This window comes from Dermatophagoides farinae, chromosome 1 (assembly GCF_024713945.1).
Source record: "Dermatophagoides farinae isolate YC_2012a chromosome 1, ASM2471394v1, whole genome shotgun sequence".
NCBI classification, from domain to species: domain Eukaryota; kingdom Metazoa; phylum Arthropoda; class Arachnida; order Sarcoptiformes; family Pyroglyphidae; genus Dermatophagoides; species Dermatophagoides farinae.
This window is the reverse complement of record NC_134677.1, coordinates 3,127,380-3,146,388: the sequence shown is the minus strand read 5'-3', so window position 1 is coordinate 3,146,388 and position 19,009 is coordinate 3,127,380. Positions and strand designations below refer to the sequence as shown.

At 36.5% G+C, this 19,009-nt stretch overlaps 6 protein-coding genes and 1 long non-coding RNA gene across 8 annotated transcripts; 5 read left to right on the top strand and 2 right to left on the bottom strand.

Moving 5' to 3' along the window:
• The first annotated feature begins 2,417 nt into the window (after positions 1-2,417).
• On the top strand, positions 2,418-3,699 carry LOC142598177 (uncharacterized). Its single transcript, XR_012832487.1, has 2 exons — positions 2,418-2,856; positions 2,955-3,699. It is a non-coding gene; the product is annotated as an uncharacterized LOC142598177 (long non-coding RNA).
• Positions 3,700-4,239: 540 nt separating this feature from the next.
• Vps39 (vacuolar protein sorting 39) lies at positions 4,240-7,847 on the bottom strand. The gene is made up of 5 exons (XM_047056241.2): positions 7,521-7,847; positions 7,375-7,452; positions 6,456-7,321; positions 4,568-6,399; positions 4,240-4,503 (listed from the first exon to the last, which is right to left on the bottom strand). Exons 1-5 carry the CDS (start codon positions 7,588-7,590, stop codon positions 4,419-4,421), a joined length of 2,931 nt encoding a protein of 976 aa, XP_046912197.1. The 5' UTR covers positions 7,591-7,847; the 3' UTR covers positions 4,240-4,418.
• A 159-nt stretch (positions 7,848-8,006) lies between these two features.
• On the top strand, positions 8,007-13,115 carry LOC124493162 (VWFA and cache domain-containing protein 1). Of its 2 annotated transcripts, XM_075735263.1 has the most exons (7): positions 8,010-8,054; positions 8,113-8,593; positions 8,645-9,626; positions 9,685-10,086; positions 10,152-11,982; positions 12,041-12,520; positions 12,579-13,115. In XM_075735263.1, exons 2-7 carry the CDS (start codon positions 8,144-8,146, stop codon positions 12,961-12,963), a joined length of 4,530 nt encoding a protein of 1,509 aa, XP_075591378.1. In that variant the 5' UTR covers positions 8,010-8,054; positions 8,113-8,143; the 3' UTR covers positions 12,964-13,115. The 2 variants fall into 2 exon arrangements, with proteins under 2 accessions (XP_046912196.2, XP_075591378.1); XM_047056240.2 differs by having other exon boundaries at positions 8,007-8,593; positions 9,694-10,086.
• A 112-nt stretch (positions 13,116-13,227) lies between these two features.
• Positions 13,228-13,978, top strand: RpL24 (ribosomal protein L24). The gene is made up of 2 exons (XM_047055738.2): positions 13,228-13,367; positions 13,435-13,978. Exon 2 carries the CDS (start codon positions 13,444-13,446, stop codon positions 13,915-13,917), a length of 474 nt encoding a protein of 157 aa, XP_046911694.2. The 5' UTR covers positions 13,228-13,367; positions 13,435-13,443; the 3' UTR covers positions 13,918-13,978.
• On the bottom strand, positions 13,967-15,835 carry LOC124492751 (uncharacterized). The gene is made up of 2 exons (XM_047055733.2): positions 15,166-15,835; positions 13,967-15,108 (listed from the first exon to the last, which is right to left on the bottom strand). Exons 1-2 carry the CDS (start codon positions 15,767-15,769, stop codon positions 13,997-13,999), a joined length of 1,716 nt encoding a protein of 571 aa, XP_046911689.2. The 5' UTR covers positions 15,770-15,835; the 3' UTR covers positions 13,967-13,996.
• LOC124492755 (calcyclin-binding protein) lies at positions 15,817-16,726 on the top strand. Its single transcript, XM_047055737.2, has 2 exons — positions 15,817-15,965; positions 16,020-16,726. The coding sequence occupies exons 1-2, from the start codon at positions 15,936-15,938 to the stop codon at positions 16,650-16,652; spliced, it is 663 nt and encodes a 220-aa protein (XP_046911693.1). The 5' UTR covers positions 15,817-15,935; the 3' UTR covers positions 16,653-16,726.
• An 83-nt stretch (positions 16,727-16,809) lies between these two features.
• On the top strand, positions 16,810-18,607 carry LTV1 (LTV1 ribosome biogenesis factor). Its single transcript, XM_047055734.2, has one exon. The coding sequence runs from the start codon at positions 16,911-16,913 to the stop codon at positions 18,531-18,533; it is 1,623 nt and encodes a 540-aa protein (XP_046911690.2). The 5' UTR covers positions 16,810-16,910; the 3' UTR covers positions 18,534-18,607.
• The last annotated feature ends 402 nt before the right edge of the window (positions 18,608-19,009 follow it).

Genomic DNA, 19,009 nt, shown 5'->3' with positions numbered 1-19,009 from the left:
ATCAAAGCGAATATCAGTAGAATTGGGTTTGCTTATGCTCCTACACGCTGGTTATGTGATTGCCAACAACACCCACACTGGTCCAGGAAATATAGACTGAATGAATAAATAGGGTAGGTGTATTTGGCAAACTAACTTGAAAAAAGATGAGATATACGATCATCATAGGCGTTGGCGTTTTCCAACTTTTCATTCAATCGACAGAGATATGGTCATCGGCCAGTAAAATAACAAGTGCGAATCGACTACAAACTTTGATCGCTAGGGCCAAATATGGCCTTCGAATATTTTTTTTTTTTTTTTCATCACATAGCTGGGTTCTATAGCAATTGATGAACACAACCAACGAAAATAAAAATACTTAGTGTAGGTGACACTTCCGCCCTATATAGTGCTACAAATGGCCATTCACATGATTTGATCAAAGTAAAAACAGATGGAATGAATGATTCAATCTTGCCTTATATGAGAGCTAGTCATGAGGAACAGATCAATCAATCCGAATGGATCGAACATTGTTGTTGCAAATGATTCGATTATATGGACAGGTGATGAGACATGATGATGTGATGGGGCCAGTTATCTCACAGGTGTCAATGGCCATACACTCTCATCTTAGCATCGATAGAATAGTAAGGTAGTCGAGTAGTTTGCCGCCAACACAGTGCTGGTGATGATGATAACCAAATTTGGTTCGTTTTATTAAACAAAACATATATATCCAAAGCTTTAACCCATCCATTGCTGATATAGTGGCGATCAAATGCGTGGTTATCTTGTCATCACACACATCGATCGAACATATGTCGACCATGTAATCGATTGTGCATGTCGATGTAATCCATGTTTAGCCGTATAATTTAACGACATAATTTAACGCCGACACATGGATTTATTGTCACAAATCATTAGTGCAAGCCGATTTGTATCAATATAATCGCCATAAAACGGGTTAATATATTATTATTATAAGCCATCATCGAAATATCTGAATGATTTAAACGTAGATCGCGATTGATGAGAAAAGACGGTGGATGGCCAATCGGCCATTCATGCAATTCGCCGTTTTCGTCAATGAACAACGGCCAAAGATGATTTTCGTTTTTTATGTGTTGAATGGGCATACCATTATAGTAGACCATTCAAATCAAACAAACAAGTGTCCATTGCAAAGCAATAGATCTACCCTGACAAACACAGCATGCGGCATTTTGAAGCATAAACGACACACCACACACAGGTGCAATACAGACATCGTGTCGCCAATTAGTAGCCATTGATCTGAATATATCATCAATAGCCCGAGGAGGATTTTATTGTGTGTTTATCGATGACTAATGCACTAATGTTGTTGACATTGTCTGATGTTGCCATCTGGCCAAAGGATTGTCTCCGTTTGGTTTTTTTTTAGAATTTACACGTGTTTGTTTAAACTGAATACAAATAGATTCAAATGCCGCAATGGGTCATTCATTGGCTGTGAATGACACAATTAGTTTTTTGATTTGGCTCAACACGTGTTTTTGTTTAGATTAGGCATCTGTGCATTGATATTCGAGAACACTATAGTATCAAAAAATAAACCAAACACTGCACATATGGGCCACATGCTGCACTTGACAAATAGGAACATTCACTTGTTTATAAGATCTAACAACAGATGTTGGCCATTAGCCATCATCAGCTTCACCAGAGAGACTATTCAATGATTGCATTGGGTGCAGAATCGTAGCGTAGGCGGCTGTCCATTCCATTTGGAAAAGAATCAAAAGTTTCTGATGGAAATGGCCGCCAGAACCACTAACCGTCAGCAGCTGTCTTAATATGTGCACATTACTTATGTTTGCCGATTATCCTATTGGGCGCCATTGATCAAACATACATACACACTTTTATCATCAATGACACCTGCATAACACACAAACATAGATCTAGACATTTTCAGGCAAATAGTTATCAATGTTTTTGGCATCTGCATGGTTGACATGGCCTATTAGGATTCATTAGGATTCATCGTTCAATTCCAAACGCCTAGCACCTGGATTCTCCATTTGGCTGCACACCTGGTCCGTAGGACATCCGGTTATTATGGCCTATAATCAATGAGTTGTGATTTAATTGACACCTGTCGATTAGTCGAACTATTGGTATAAACTGATTGGGTCATTGGCCAATACATCTTGATGATCGGCCGTCTTTAAGCTGCTAATTTAAAGCGCACCTGACATTTTTGGTCTTATCGAACCTGGTCAGAGAATCTGAGTCAGCCTACCCAAGCGAGCAATGTGTACAACTTTCTTTAATTACTATTTGAATGGCACGCACACAAATTGGTGAACAGGTGTCTACATCACAGGTGCACCCTATAACACACAAACACACACACACACACACACACACACACATTTTTGGGGAGTTTGTCATCTAGGTTGGATGTGATTCTTTAAGCTGCAACCGTCACTATGAGACAATATAATGGCCAATACGCTAATGGAACGATGCTAAGCGCACCTGCCATTACACATTTGTTCATATTTATTCAATTTGTTCACATTGGTTTGATCATCGAATCCTGAGAAACATCATCAGCTTCAGTCATCTGGCAAATCATCCATTCAACATTTTATTTGGCAACAATTCACATGGCAGACCCGAGATTCTATCATTTAATCGTCAAACATATGTTACACAGATACATGTGATATGGACTTTACCAGAAATTCTTCATCCGTAGCAAATGCATACACACACACACACACACACACACATGACATGCATCATTTGAAAAGTTGCACATCTGGTCATTCATATCGTAACTATAAGAAAGACAAATGTCGAGTTAAGTTGTAATAATTCGTGAGTATCAATAACTATCGTTTTCTATAGAATATATATTACAATATATGCTGTTTATTTTTTTTTGAATCAAATGACGCCTGCCTTTAAATGTTTAGCATTATCATAATCATCATCATCATTTGTCACTAACGATCATCGGTGTTTAAATTAAAAATGGATCAAAAGGAATATGGAAGCTGATATCAATCAATTCAACAATGGATATTTCATATGGACAAAAAATCATTGAAATTAAATTTGAACGTTTTATTCATTGACGAAAAATCGTATTGATTATGATACAATTACAAGAGAAGATAAATCGGTTATTTACAATGAGACAATAATGTAAAAAAAAACACACAAACAGGACAGAGATAAATGTTTCCAATGATTGCCAAGGAAGGATGAGGGAAAATTGCAACAGACTAAAGAAATGGCCGTTTCAGGTTGTTCGCTAATGGCCAATTGCGATGGTCATCGATGACTAGGAAAGCCAATCGTACGTACAACTCAAGATACGGACGCTAATTATATGATGGCAGAATATGGATGAAGAAAATTGAAAGAGGTAGCCATTTTAATTGACCAATTGCCGCAGTTGATGTAAAGTTCCCTTTGCTTTGTTTGCATCTTCCTGACCATCAGGTCCATTCGATTGCTGATCGAGAACAGTTTCGAGATCGTTGATATAGTCGATAACGTGCTGCATTATTTCTAATTTAGACATTTTTTGTTCAGGTGAAATTCCCGGAACCAGTGTCCGTAGTTTGTTTAACATACGAGATATTTCGTTGGTTTGATTGACCGAGGCTGGAGCCATTGTTGTTCGCGAGGTTTCCATAATCATCTTTAGAGGTAAACACAACGACAAGATCAAAACAGCGAGCAAGAAAATAAGTAAATGAGTAAATGTTTTAGATCGATCAATTTATATATGTTGGTCTCCGTCATTTACTGGTCCAGTGTTCGTTAACAATGCCACTTCTATCAAATGAGTTGGCTTTCATGCTAGTAGCATTGATGGTAACTGGCGCCAATCTCTCACAGTGAACAGTTCTTGTTCATTTCTCATGGGAAAGTTTTATCTGGACACGTGTGCACGTGTTTGTCCAAACAACAATCTGGCCTTTCTCGTATCGATATATACTCATATATATACAAACACACAGCTGTGTCAATCTTATTGCCTATTTGGTGTCATTGGGGGCAATTAAAGCAATTACAAACTTACACTCTGACTAACTGGGACTTTGAAACTTGGCAACGAAAAACACATTGGTTTCTTCCGTTGTAATGCTATGCATGCATTCAATTACACAATATAACCCCGATTTGAATAAAGTGAAGCAGTAGGAAGTACCAAGTAGCTTAATGAAACAAAATCAAACATTAAACATAACGAGAATGATTAATTATTAAAAATAATAATAAATATAAAAATATAAATATAGTTACAAATATAAAATTTTAAAAATTATATATCACTCAAATCAAATACATAAAGGCGACGATGAATAGATGAGATAGATGATATTTACAGCCAAAAATGCCTACAACAATTAACAAGATTTTCAGCATTAATGATTAGAATGGGTCATTAATTCATATCCATCGCGACATCCAAGATGAACCAGATCATTGTTTGTATAACGTACAAAGACACTAGAGTGAAAAATAATTGAAATTAATAAAAGTATATAGTATAAAATCGATTCCAATAGTTTACCTTTTACCGATACGTTTCATACAAGCCTGGCATATTTCCGTTCCGGTTATGATGACACGGCTAGCTTGTTCCACTTGAATTCGTCGTTGATGTACTTTGAGTCTTTGTGATTTGAGCAATCGTCTCAGCATACGACTATGATTATGGTTACTAGAAAGATGATGTATAGCTGGTGGTAGAATTAAATAAAGTGCTTGTAACGGTAATCGATCATCAAGCGATTCGATAGCATCAATCAGATTAATTCGTGTGGAATGTTGGGCTAATATGGCTATTGCAATCCGTACGTTAAGATCGAGATTATCTAGAATGGATTGATTACGTGGATCTTTTAGGAAAGCATGAATTGAACTTGGAAGCAATAAAGGCATGTTGAATGTGTTTATAGCGGTATTATCATTCAAGTATTTAGACAACTCATTTCGCATCGGTTTACGAAGACATTGTTCGAACAGATAGTAAAAAACTCGACGGTCTGCTCCTTTGCAATGGGCTGCACGATGGAACTGTTTCCAGCAATATTGTTCAGCCATTTCCAGATCGTTAAGTATATGCACATAGATCATTACTGCTTCCCGGTGATTACCCATCTTTCCAAGTACAATGGCACGTTCCTCAAAAAGACCATCATGCAATAGATAAGCAGACAGCGTTTCCATTGTGTAATAATCGCATATTTCAAGTACGTGCATTAATTTACGCCTTAGTTGGCCCAGTTTACCAGGTTCTTGACCGGCAGGTTCAGGCCTCAAATAATGATATTCTGCGTCTTTTTCGTCATCGTAAGTAGTATTGAGAATCTCCATAAGGTTATCATTGTGGCCTTGTTGTTGAAGTTCGGCCCGATATAGAGCAATCAATGGCCGTATAGAATCCCGATACTTGTTGATGAGCGTGTCGATCATTTTGGTGGAGGTTTCGTTCCATTTGAGATTTTCTATGTAGTGATCTAGAAAGGTGAGTGCTAGATCTGGATTGATCGATTCCAGGTATTGAACAATGTCATCTTTCGGCCAGGCCGCCGATTGTGAGTAGACATAGACATCATCAATAAATATATGCATACCTTCTTCTGGATATTGTCGAAGTATCCATTCAGAGTATTCAAATATTAGATCCATATGATCGCTACCCAGTTCTTGTAGATACTGTATAAGTTGCTTACGAGCTTGGGCTGGATTCTTTGCAGCACCATCGCGCGCTTGATGCTGTAGCATGTTTAAAGCGTTCTTGTGTAGGCCTTTCGTTTTGTACAAAATGATCAATTCGGCGGTTTTGCCTCGCTTTTTGAGAGCCATTTCACTTTCTTCGAGATGACAATGATTATCGATTCGTAGCAATGATGCAGCCAACGATTCATTGGTTTGCAGATAACATTTCAATAGACTTGTATCGATTATACTAAGAAGTTCATAAAGTTTTCGAAGATCGTTGGTTGCCGATGATGATTGCTTCTGTTCCTGTTGTTGACTAATTTGTTTTTGCGTTCGTTGCCGTATTTCGACTAGATATTCAATCAATGTCAATAGACCTCGTTCCAAAATAGCACCTTCAAGTGGTGGAGTATGAACGATTGGTTCGTTCGTTAGTAATTGACTTCGATATCGATCAGGTAATATACCAGGATATAAAGCAATGACAAATGAAGGATCAGTCTTCAATGTCTGAAATAGAGATATAGCTTCGCTAAATTTGAACCTTGAGAACAAATCAATAGCATGTAATTTTCGAATTTTCAGCTTTAATTGATCATATTCATCGCCAGCCATCAGACCAGAGTTGTCGAATTCGTTCAAGCTATTGTTGTTAGCCATATTGTAATATTCAATCATCTATTTAAAAAAAAAATAAACAAAATCATTCAATGAAAAAACGTGCTAGAATTTACCTTGATGGCCAATTCGAAATGTCTGGCATTCTGTAGAATTCGAATCTGTTGTTCGTTGGGTACAATTTTCATCATGACAATATCATTGTCAGAATGGAGAACTAATTGACCGGGTCTATTGCACCATTTGCTAATAGCTTTTAGCGGTCTTGTTAGCTGCGAAGAGAGGTCATTCTTCTGCAAAAATGGATCTTTTATCACATCACGTAATGTATTAGTCAAAACTTCGACCAATGAGTTGGTTTCGATAGCGACCAGGAAGAGCAGATCATCAGTCATGGATAATGGCTGATCGGTCCATGTTATGGCACAATCAAGTAATGGTCGAGCTTCATAATCGAATATGTAAGTCTTGTCTTCTCGGCAAATGGCCAGATTGCGTTCGGCAATTAACGGTACAATCAAGGGTTCGGATGTAACTGGAAACATTTTGGTCACCGTACCGGTGTCAATGTCCACTTGAATATACTGGTTACGAAGACCGACAAATAATCGATTGGAAACCCAGATTACAACCCGAGCCATATCAGGCAATTTAATGGCAGGTCTAAGCTCATAGAATTCATTGTTCTTCCAATAGAAAAAAAGTAAACTATGTTTGACGGCCACGCAAAGTCGTATGGTCGATTGAATCTGGCCAGACAGTGTCTGTTGTTTGCTGATATCCAATGAAAAGTAGCTTGCTCCTTTGCTTTTGGCCAATGAAGACAGAAATGGAAAGGAAATCTTATCCAAATTATGTATGCTTATGAGTTGATCGGACAAAGATACGAGAACGCGGTATTCTAGTATAGCTTCAATCTGGACAATTGGTTTTCGGCTAAATTGTTTTGCCGAACGCAATAAATGCAATTTGAATTCATATTCTATCAACATTTAGAACATTAGATTGAACAATAACAGAATAAATATGAATTACCTGTGGGACTTTGAAGTTTCAGATCAATTTTGTACATGAGAAGGTGTCCTTCCTTAGTGCCTATCAACAGATAGTCATCTAATGAATGGAAAATAAAAAGTAATAAAAGGTCATAAATCTAAGACATCCACAATGACAATACAGACCATATGAATAGGTACATTCAATCGTGAGCGGAAGTTTTCGAAGTAAAACCAGATTCTTGTACAGCTCCATATAGATAGATTTGTAAATTGTTATTATTCACAATGAAACATAGGCGTTTTTAAAAGCACACACATAAAAAAAACAAACAACTAATAGCTGATACAACTTGTGTGTGATTGCATTCCATGTGATTTTGTTTACGAAAGATTATACATGTTTAAAGGCATATTTAAAATTCCAAACGAAAAAAAACATCCATTTATAGCATTTTTTAATTGAATAATCAGAAACAGAATTTGAGAATTAATATTAAAAAAAAATCACATGATCAAAGCTAGTAAAAGATTCTAGGGAATATTCTCAGGGAAATTTCTTGCAGACAAGATTTTTTTTTTAAGTGGTGGGATTGGCCAATCGTAGCTACGGCAAAAAGATTAATGAAAAAAACAAGCAATGACTCTAGCTTGGCCACAATATTACCCTTCGTTGTTGGTCTTGTGAGCGCACTAGATTCCGTCATCCTATTCATTATGGCACTGGTTCTCTTTTATTTATCACAATTGTTGTTTTGATTATTGTTCTTATTTCAAGATACACAATGACATAGAAAAAAATATCAATTATGATACATCAAAAGCAAAGAATGGCCATGGCCCACGTTATTGTTTTACTGATGCTATGGCTAGGAATCGTCAACTCTATCAATTATCATGATCATCCTGATCATGGACGAATGATCAAAAATGACACCAAAATGACCAGGCTGTTCTTTGTCAATGTGGACAAGATTCGATCATCGACTAGTAATGTGACATCAGAAATCAACCGTAAGAATCTTTACCCATCGTTAGTAATTGAGAATGTATCTATTGACCAAATGACCGATCATTTTCTTGATGAATTGAACAAATTTGGTGCCTATTCCAAGTTGACATCACAATTACTGCAATCCATCGTAAACAAAGAATTGGGAGCCACTTTCATGAAGCGATTATTGAACAAAGTCAATCGTAACCATGACCAGCAAACGGTTGATTTAACAGCAGATATTATCGACAACATGGTCGACAAGGTAAGTTCTACTACCCAAGTTAGAACGCATTTAATATCAAAGTATTTATAGATGAGCCAACAAGTACAGGATATCCATTCAGCCATCGAAATGGTTGGTGAACTCCTACAAGAAACGTATGGGCAACATTCAAATACAACTACAACCAATACGTTCGATTGTTGCAATCCATACGAAGATAGATGGCCCGAATACCATGAAAACAATGGTAGTGGCTATTACGATGCCAAAGAGCTCCAAGAAATCAAATTAGAAGAACAACAGATCAGAAATTACAATTATGACTATGATAAACGCTTCTACAGTTGGGTTAGCAAATCATTTTCCTGTGATATGGACTACTGGAACCACTACAAAGAATTCCATCCCGCTTTGACCGAACAATTTCGCCGAAACCTTGTGGCCAATGTGCATATCAAATGGCAGTATTACATGTCTTTCAACGGTGTTCACATCGAATATCCAGCTTATTATCCTCCAAACAATTATTGCTTTCTCAACCGATTGAATATGAAAGCCAAATTTTTTACAAATGAATTTAATGCAACCACCAATGGCAACCTGAAGCGATATCCCAATAGTAAGGGGAAAAAAATACTACATCAACATTGGTTAAATCATCATCATCACTATAAAGCCTACGACGACCAAAGGCAATTTTTCGCTCAAAGACATCAGAGTAATTTGATGGCTGCTGCATTACCTCGACCAAAAATGGTCATCATAGTTCTAGATCGAGGATCGGCATTGACTGATCATCAATTGAGAGTAGCTAAATCGATTGTCAAACATATTCTAAATTCATTGTCCCATCGTGACAAGATCAGTCTGGTGGATCTATCATCAAGTGCCCATGATGTTAGTGGTGATACTTGTGGATCCAATCTGGCCATGGCTAATGCCGACTACGAAAGTAAACATATCTATGGAAAATACATTGATAGACTACAACGTTCATTCAATTCGACCAATCACTACCTCGGACTAAAGAAAGCCTTCGAAATAGTTGAGGCCAACTATTTATCATTTAAAGGTAAGTTTATTACGCGCCATTGCATTGAATCACGTTGCCTATATCTTTTCAAATACAGAACAAATAGAAATGGAACCACCAGTACTCATTGCTTACATCAGCCGTGGTCTACTAGCATCATTGGCTGATGCCCGACCAGTTATGCAATTGATAGCCGATCAATTAGCTAATGCAAATTACCAATTCATCATCAATACTTATGCCTTAATTGATGAACGGATCCCTATCATGTTGGAAACAATATTCTTAAGGGAAGTTGCTGCAATGAATTTCCGAAAATTCAATGTTCAATCACCAGCTCAAGTGATGATCAGACCTGGAATTATGGTTGCCATTAACAGTACCGATCAACTAAGCACAGTACTCGAAACCATTTACACAGTATTTAAAAACGACCAACATTTGAACCAAACGAATTCTTTGTACGTCTCACTTCCTCATCAGGATCTTATATCAAAAGGTTCGTTTTTTATTGCTTGTTCCAAATTTCTGGCTAATAATAAATTCATTAATAAATATGAACAGATACCTATGTATCGTTGAGTAAGGCCTACCACCACCCCCAAGATGGCTTGATTGGTGTGATAGGCATTGACATATCTTTGCTTGATTGGGCTGCCGACGTTATTCATTATGATGGCCACCAGAATTCATACGCATTCTTAATGGATGGCTTTACGGGTAAACTCATCTACCATCCAGTATTTGCCAAATACTTCCAGGAAACTTGTAAACCAAGACAAGTGATGAGTAAATACGGCCTGTATACGAATCAAGCAAGTGATTCATTGGAAAATTCCTTTATAAATGCTCATCTGGTTGAGCTTGAATTGAATGATGCTCTTCTGAAACAGATGATTTTCACCACACACAGTGGTGAATATCAAATCGATTCGACTAAATATATGTGGAACAAAACAGTCAATGATTGGTCTTATGAATGGAGAGGATGTCTACTGAATCCATATAAATCTCTGGTGTATCATTGGCGTCGAATACAAGCCACCCATTATATCATAGTTATCGTTTCATCGACAACCCATAATAATAAACAAAGTTCGATTGAACCACATGGCCAAGCAGAATGGCAACTAGTCAGTCATCGTTTAGATTATGATTGGCAATTAAAAGGTCATGTCACACTATGCAAACATTTCAATCAGTTGGCAACTATGGACAAAGCCACTGTTCATCTGTCCCCAAATGCATTCATTGATAGTTACCAAATCGAAATGAATTTAGATTCATCACATACAATACAACGTCAATGGTCATATTTAACCGATCGTAGCGACTTAATTGTCAATCCTGGTTTTAAACCAAATGTACGGCCAGATTTAATTCTAGTGAATGAACTGATTGATCATTGGCAACGGAGAAATCAAGAAATAACAGAATGTTCCAAATATGTAGTCCGTAAATACATTGCTGTTGTAAGTGGTTTGTTTACCGTATTTCCGGGTTCACTTATGGATCTTTCTTATCGACCAAAAAATCGTCCATGGTACATTCGAGCGATTGCTGAACCAGAAAAGATTCATCTATTGCCGCCATATATGGACGTAGGAGGCAGTGGATACATTGTGACAATCAGTCAGGCAATCTACAAAACTACCAACCAAAGCAAGTATTCGGAAAATGACGAGGTATGGGCTGTTATTGGTATCGATTTAACGCTTGGATACTTTCATCGTATACTCGATGCGATGGTATCCATCTGTCGGCGTGATAAAGCTTCATGTTTCCTTGTTGATCAATTTGGTTATATCATCGTACATTCGTCGTTGTCCAATATGCCAACATTGGCCATGATTGAAAGACAACATTTAACGCACAAGGAACCCCATATGATGAATAGTTTGTTGAGCCAAGAGGATCGTTTTATACGAAAAATAATTTGCAACAGTTACACTGATCGTACCATGCAACGATTCTATCGGTTTAACACGAGTCTCAATGGTATTGTCACCAGTGTCTACCGTAATGAGCAGATTTCCTGTGCCAAATACATGATCATTTCGCTCACGACAACCAATTCTTTATTCGGTATGGTCGATCATAGCTGTGATAATGTGACGACTACATTCTGTCCATGTTCATTAACTGATCGTCTCTGTCTCAATTGCCATCGGATTGAACAAACCGATTGTGAATGTCCATGCGAATGTCCATTGGTCATGAATGTATGTAATGGACAATTTATAGAATCTGATGATGGACGACATCCAATCTGTACAACAGCGGCTGTATCACCTCCTTATGAACAACAGTTACGCGAACCATATGGATCCAAGCTTCATCTTGGTTCATACAACAGCTGTATTCATAATGATTGTCATAATAAACTATTGGAAAGGTAAGCCGATCATACACACTAGCTATTCTGATAAACACTGTATTTTTAATTGCTATAGCGAATGCAAAGGAATTCTTGGCTGTGAATGGTGTATCATGGATAATGGAATGACAAAATTAGCCAATCCATTCTGTAGCAATCAGATGGTTTGCTTTGGAGGAATATTCGGATCAGAAAATCCTTATCTAAGCCAGCAACAGCCTTATCTTCACTTTTATCGACATAATGACAAGCCGATGCAGCAGACACAGAGCACTGCACCAATTGGACCATTGACAGCCACATTGATTATCTGTTTTATCATCCTTACCTTTTCTGTGTACTGTTTCCATTTTCAATCCAATCGAAATCTGGCGACCAATCGATATCTTAACTCTTCCAATCACAATGATCACCAGATGTTGCAGCCGAACAATCATAACGACATGTTTGATGATAGTCAGGAAAATGGTTCAAACATTGAATCTTTGGCTCAAGCAGTTGTCAACGCCAACTATGCACGGATCGCATCTCCATATCAATACAACTCCAACTACAGGTTTGTTAGATCGTTTTTCATGTTCATTCTTAGTTTGTAATCTATATTCATTAATCAGACGAAGAATGGAAGCGGAATCTGACTATGGCTATTCTACCATGACTCCGAATGAAGATTCAGAACATAATATACCTATTTATATCAACCCTGACATTATCCGTACAAGAAAAAAGTCAAACATGGATTCAAGATCGTCGGTGGCATCGATTGTATCAAATGAAGGCGATTCATCTATACAATCGTCACCATCGACATTATCGCTTAACAACAACGAGGACATGAGTCGATTGCCACCCCCACCGCCTACACGATCAAAAAGCAAAAATCGCAGTAAGCAAATATTCGTCGACACTGAACATTCGAGAGCGACTCGATTATCCACGGTTCAAGAGCGATCGATCGTTGATGCAGAGAATTGCAATTTTTCTGTTCCGGCTAATTGACATTTTGTTCATTTGTACATATATTATTATATAATATTATTAAAATTATCCACGTAACGTGTTCCCAATCATCGCCTTATGATCAAAAATTTAATTTAATTTGTCGGTTGATTTTAATCATTTTCATGCAAATAAAATTACAAGAAATCAAATCAATAGATTCTTTTATATATAAAATTAAAACGAAAAAATTATTTACTCATTAAATTAAGAATGGAAATAAAGAACAAAGCAATTATTTTTTCAAATTTTCAAAAATCCGTTTTTTTCTAATTTTTCTTTGATTAATTTCGAATAAATTGCGCGCCATTCATAGCAAACGTGACTCACACGTGAGCAACGTTTGTTAATTTCCTTTTCCCAACACACTGTGTGATTGTTTGTGTCAGCTTGTATTATTGTTGGTAAGAATATGAAATAAATTGTTAATTTTGATAGTTAATTATAATTTTTTTGTGCTATATTTTTAAGGTGATCAAAATGAAGATTGAACTTTGTTCGTTTAGTGGGTATAAAATATACCCCGGCCACGGTAAACGCCTGGTTAAAATCGATGGAAAAGTATTCCAATTCATGAATTCCAAATGTGAATCATCTCATTTGATGCGAAGAAATCCACGTAAAACTACCTGGACTGTCCTTTACCGTCGTAAACACAAGAAAGGTTCGGAAGTTGAATTGGCCAAAAAACGACGCCGTAAAACAACTAAATACCAACGGGCCATTGTGGGTGCATCGTTGAATGATATTCTGGCTAAACGTAATATGAAACCCGAAGTCCGAAAAGCCCAACGTGAACAGGCTGTACGTGCTGCTAAGGAAAAACAACGATCAACCAAAGGACAGAAAAAATCAAGCCAAGCTGGCCAGAAATCTGGCCAAAAGGCAAAACAAGCGCAAAAAGCAACCAAACCCGTCATGGCCAAGGCTCCACGTGTTGGTGGAAAACGATGATTGTCTTTGGGAATTTTTATATTTTGTCAATAAATAAAATGATGATTAATCGTATATATAATATTGAATTTATTCATATTCAGGGTATTGTCAAAAGTTCGATACAATAGTCACCAATATTTTCCGATGAATCGGAATGGATAGCTTTCCATAAGGAACTATTTCGTTTTCCGATTAATTCTATCAACGATTCAATCGGGCTCAACTGTTGATAAAAATCGATGTTATCGTCTATTCGGTGGCTAATATGTTTCAATGTTTGTAACACTTGGCTATTCGGACGAACAATGAATTGATGGTAATTTGCATCCAACAAGACCGATATCCATGAAAGTAAATAACAATTATCGCTTGGTAATAGGTCAAGTATCCATTCTATGGCCAATAGCGATTGTGAGGCAGAAACTCGGCATGATTTGAGACAAGAGATCATAAATGTCTCATTGAATGGTAATTTAACTAGCTTCTGGAACAATTGGCGAATTTGTTGTGATCTTTGGTCATCAAGGTCAGTCGTGGCTGTCGATAATTCAAGATGTTTCTGCGTACAGAAAAAGAGCACTTGTGCAATAATTTCCTCCGGTAGTCCTTGATGTTGACGGACAATCACACCAAAATTTTTATTTATTTGAATTAGTCGTTCTAATGATATAGTTTGATGCTCGTCTTCATCTATGGAAGAAATCAGGATGCCCAATTGTTCTTTAAATTGGCTGTGATTGGCCATTCGGATTTCATTTGTCGGACAGTCAATATTGGATTCGGAAAGACCTTTAGTCAGTAATTGCGAAAGAAAAGGTTTTTGGTTTGAAATTGGCAGAAAGAGAATGTTATTGGTACTAGTCACCACCAATGTATCAGCAAGTGCGCGAAACCTCTGGAAAAACACATCCCTAAGATCAAGATTGAGCGAACCAATCCGAATACAGTAGGTAGATTCGTAAACTTCGACAACGAATTGACCATTTGATCTACGGCCAATAAAACCATAGGCTCCACTCTGACAGATGGCCATTGAGCATAGCGTCTCGAATGATGGTCGTTCAAATTGACGAACTTTACTCTCCGTAAGTAGTTCGTATACTTTAATGCATTCTTCGTGTCTTGTAGCGCCGAGAAGTCGATATCCATCGAATCCAAAAGCATCGTAGTGACCTTTGATTTGTGATTTTTCACTTAATTCAATACGATCTATGTATGAAAATAGGTTTAGTCTATCACAATAAATACCAAACAAATCGACCATACCTTTTCTCATCTCTAGACGATAAACATACATGTTTTGTCCATGGCTGTCAATTGTTCTATAATTAATCACTGTTCTACGTTTCAAAATGGACATTTCGATCTCTAGTATCTTTTCTTTTTCATCAATTACATTTTGACTATTTTCTTCAGAAAAGTGAGCTGTTTTGACTTGTTTCAGCGATGTTATCGAACCATTTGCAAATACAATCAATACATCTGAATGTTTACCCTTTGGTAGCAGAATGTCGATTATTTCTAATGAGAAATTCTTTTTGAAAATCTGCGATAATTGCTTGCCATTGTCGTCATTATGGATAATCCATTCGATTAACGTATTACAACTATGTACGGCGACCATACGATTAGGATAACAGCTATCATCAAATACTGCGGGAACAACGAGACGATTAAGTTCTTCGAAAGACCAACTTTGTAAGGCAACCATTGGCTTAACGCTCATATCATACTTGCTTACGAGATTAGCCGATTCGTTTATGATCAAGTGATCATTATTATTTCGGCTAACCATAAATCTCCGATGATATGTTTGAAAAGAGTCATTACAAAGCGTAGGTAATTTGATCGATTCACCAAAACAATTCATTTCGAATCAAAAGAATAAAATTGTCGAATTTTTAACATTTAAGCACGTGGATGGTTACGTTGTCTATGATGGGAATTTAACCACGCTGATTGCGAGTGATGAAAATATTTTGTCAAAAAGTTGCTTCTTCAAACCATTGTCGTCAAATCCATTTGATCTATATAAAATGGCTAGCTTGAATAAACTTGTCCAAGATGTAAGTCACATTTTTTATAAAAACATCTATTTAATGTATCATCATTTTTATTAGCTTGGAGAGCAGATCAAAGAACTTGACCGGTTGAAAGGTGAAGCTCAATTGGATTGTAATCGACAATTTATCCAGAATGAAATCAATCGTTTGTCATTGGTTAAACTGAATCATGAAAAAGAACTGGCCAAGTTGACAAGTAATTTTGGCCAAAGTGACCAATTGGGCGTCATTGCGGTTACCAATTACATGTGGGATCAAAGTAACGAACATATCAAAATCTATATTGAATTGGACAAAACAGAAAAAGTCGACAATGGCGAAATTCGTTTAGAATTCTTGTCTGACACCAAGTTTACCTGTATTTTTGGTAAATTCCGTTTTACATTGGGGCGTCTATTTAAACCATTGGATCAAGCAAAAAGCAAAGTCATTATAAGCAAATCGAACAAATTGGTAATTACATTGTACAAAGCCAAATCGGAACATTGGTCTTCGCTTCAATCAACAACAGGCACTAGCCCCAAATTGATGGATGATAAGAAAGACATTGATTCGGGTGATCCGGAAAAATCACTGATGAATCTAATGAAAAAGATGTACGATGAAGGTGATGATGAAATGAAAAGGACAATTGCTAAATCCTGGTACGAATCACAACATAAGCAAGGAATGCCAGATTTTTCGCCATAGAGCATGTTATTACATCCATCCATTATAAACTATCTTTAAATCAATCAATTAATAAAAAAAAATTTTTAAATTTACATTGCACTATTCTTTAATTTGCTAATAAACGATAAAATTTCCATGTTTTACGAATACGAATCGATCAAGGGGGATACTGTATCCACTGTAAGTAGATACAGATGTGGATATAGTGGCGTAAGCATGTTTAGAAAATTCTGAGTTTATGTTGAATGTTTCTGGATTTTTTTTTGAATCAATATTATGGGACGTAAAAAAGTAAAAAAATTTATCGATAAAAACAATTCGATAACATTTCAATTAGTTGGTCGTAGCCAGAATGATCCGTTATTTGTCGATGAAACAGCACCACAATATGTTCTTGTGGAAAAGAAATCCGGACAAGAGGTTTCGATTGATTCGAAAGAACCTGAACCAAATGGCAGTGATCCACAAAAATCCCTAAAAGATCGTCAAAAACGCCGTGAAGAACAAATCAAATATGGCATTTATTTTGATGATGATTATAATTATCTTCAACATCTGACTGATGTCACTGAAATTGCCCTACCAAAAGGTATCGATTACGAGACGATCAAAAAGAATCGGGAAAATAAAAAGCCATTGTTAATGCTGCCTTCATCGGTATTTGAATCTACTGTAGTGGAAAAAGATGATCTCAATAAAAAAGCTGCTTTACCTGTGGGCCCACAATTGGATTGGGATCCAGATGTAGTCGAAGCCATGGAAGATGATTTTGATTTCGACGATCCAAACAATCAAATTGATGATGACTTCGTCATGCAAGCCATGCATCCTCACAATGGAAATAAAAATGAACGAATCGTTGATATCAATGACACTATCGATGATTATCGAATCGAACAAGATGAAGTTGAAGATGCAGAAGATAATTTGTCAGTCTGTGGATTTAATGGCAGTGATGATGATGATGACGAAGCTACCGATCAATTCAATATTGATGCAAAAGTGATGAATAAAAAGAATATTAAACGATTCTTTGGTCTTGCTGAAGATGACGATGGACAAACCGTAAAAACGTCAGCTTCTACACATTTCACTGAATATTCAATGTCATCATCAGTTTTACCTCGAAACGAAAAACTTCAAACATTGGATGAGCAATTTGAACAAATGTTCATTCGAGAATATGCCGATCAGATGGAAATCGGTGCATTAGATACTGAAGAAATCAGTGGCGATATCGATCCTAATCGCAGTGATTTGATGGCCAAATTGGTAGAAGAATATGAACAATTCAAATCCGGAACGTGGCTTGAATATGAACGTAATGAACAGGCAATCGATTATGTTCGAAGAAAATATTTGAAATCAGAAAATAATGATAATCAAATCATGGCTCATGGTGATGATGAATTAATTGAATCCTCAAGTGACAGTGAAAAGGAAGAAGTTGTAATTGTTGATACCGGAAGAAAAGGCGACAAGGATCGTTTCGATTGTGAATCAATTCTAAGCGTATATAGCAACACTAATTATCATCCGAAAGTATTGAATGAATCTATTGACCGTTATGGAAATAAAATTGTCAAGAACAGTCATATCCGTATCGATCAAAGAACTGGAATGCCTACTAAAACTGGTTCTAATCTTGGGATGAATACATTGGTCAATTTAGATGGTAAATCCACAAGGAGCAATATGTCTCGTTTATCTGAGCTCTCAGTTCGACTTAAAAACGAAACAACCGATGAAAGGAGACAGCGTAAAAAAGAACTTAAAGAATTACGAGCCGAACGTCGGGCAGAAAAGAAAGCAAATCGATTAGCTTTCAATGAGGAAAAAATTCGTTTACATAAAGCCGATATGAATAAATCAGTACAGAAAAAAGTGACCGTCAATTAGAATTGTTTGAATGAATCAAATCTACATTTTCTATTGAATAATTTTTTCATTAAAGAATTTATTTCATGTTTTAATGGACTGTTTAAATTGTACCTAATCATAAATAATACGCAATTCAACAAGTGAAAATTTGATTTCATTTGTAGCCAGGGTTATGCTGACACATCAATCTCAGTACAGATTTTCATTACAAGCTAACGTTTGGACAAATACTGAATAGTTACTGTCAACTACAACAGTCGATGTCAGCACAAATATATTATAATTATAATTGAAATTAGCATTTTTTTTTCGTCACATTTGATTTGATTATTCGATCGATTTCAATATTGGCTTCTATTTTGAATTACACTGGTTCCTATCATCTTTGATTATGTATCGGGATTTTGGCCATCATCAATGTTTGTTATGAGTCAGCAGGATGCATTGCTGATTATTGAATTTTTTTTTTTTAGCACTTGGACATTGAATTCGAT

Excerpts from the sequence above, each read along its gene's own strand:
- LOC124493162 (XM_075735263.1), top strand. The coding sequence starts at position 8,144 with ATGATACATCAAAAGCAAAGAATGGCCATGGCCCACGTTATTGTTTTA. Across the intron at positions 9,627-9,684 it reads CAACTATTTATCATTTAAAG|AACAAATAGAAATGGAACCA; the intron begins GTAAGTTTATTA and ends TTTCAAATACAG. Across the intron at positions 11,983-12,040 it reads CATAATAAACTATTGGAAAG|CGAATGCAAAGGAATTCTTG; the intron begins GTAAGCCGATCA and ends TAATTGCTATAG.
- LTV1 (XM_047055734.2), top strand. The coding sequence starts at position 16,911 with ATGGGACGTAAAAAAGTAAAAAAATTTATCGATAAAAACAATTCGATA.
- RpL24 (XM_047055738.2), top strand. The coding sequence starts at position 13,444 with ATGAAGATTGAACTTTGTTCGTTTAGTGGGTATAAAATATACCCCGGC.
- Vps39 (XM_047056241.2), bottom strand. The coding sequence starts at position 7,590 with ATGGAGCTGTACAAGAATCTGGTTTTACTTCGAAAACTTCCGCTCACG. Across the intron at positions 7,453-7,520 it reads TGAATGTACCTATTCATATG|ATGACTATCTGTTGATAGGC; the intron begins GTCTGTATTGTC and ends TCCATTCATTAG. Across the intron at positions 4,504-4,567 it reads ATGAAACGTATCGGTAAAAG|TGTCTTTGTACGTTATACAA; the intron begins GTAAACTATTGG and ends TTTTCACTCTAG.
- LOC124492751 (XM_047055733.2), bottom strand. The coding sequence starts at position 15,769 with ATGAATTGTTTTGGTGAATCGATCAAATTACCTACGCTTTGTAATGAC. Across the intron at positions 15,109-15,165 it reads TCGTCTAGAGATGAGAAAAG|ATCGTATTGAATTAAGTGAA; the intron begins GTATGGTCGATT and ends TTTCATACATAG.
- LOC124492755 (XM_047055737.2), top strand. The coding sequence starts at position 15,936 with ATGGCTAGCTTGAATAAACTTGTCCAAGAT. Across the intron at positions 15,966-16,019 it reads TGAATAAACTTGTCCAAGAT|CTTGGAGAGCAGATCAAAGA; the intron begins GTAAGTCACATT and ends CATTTTTATTAG.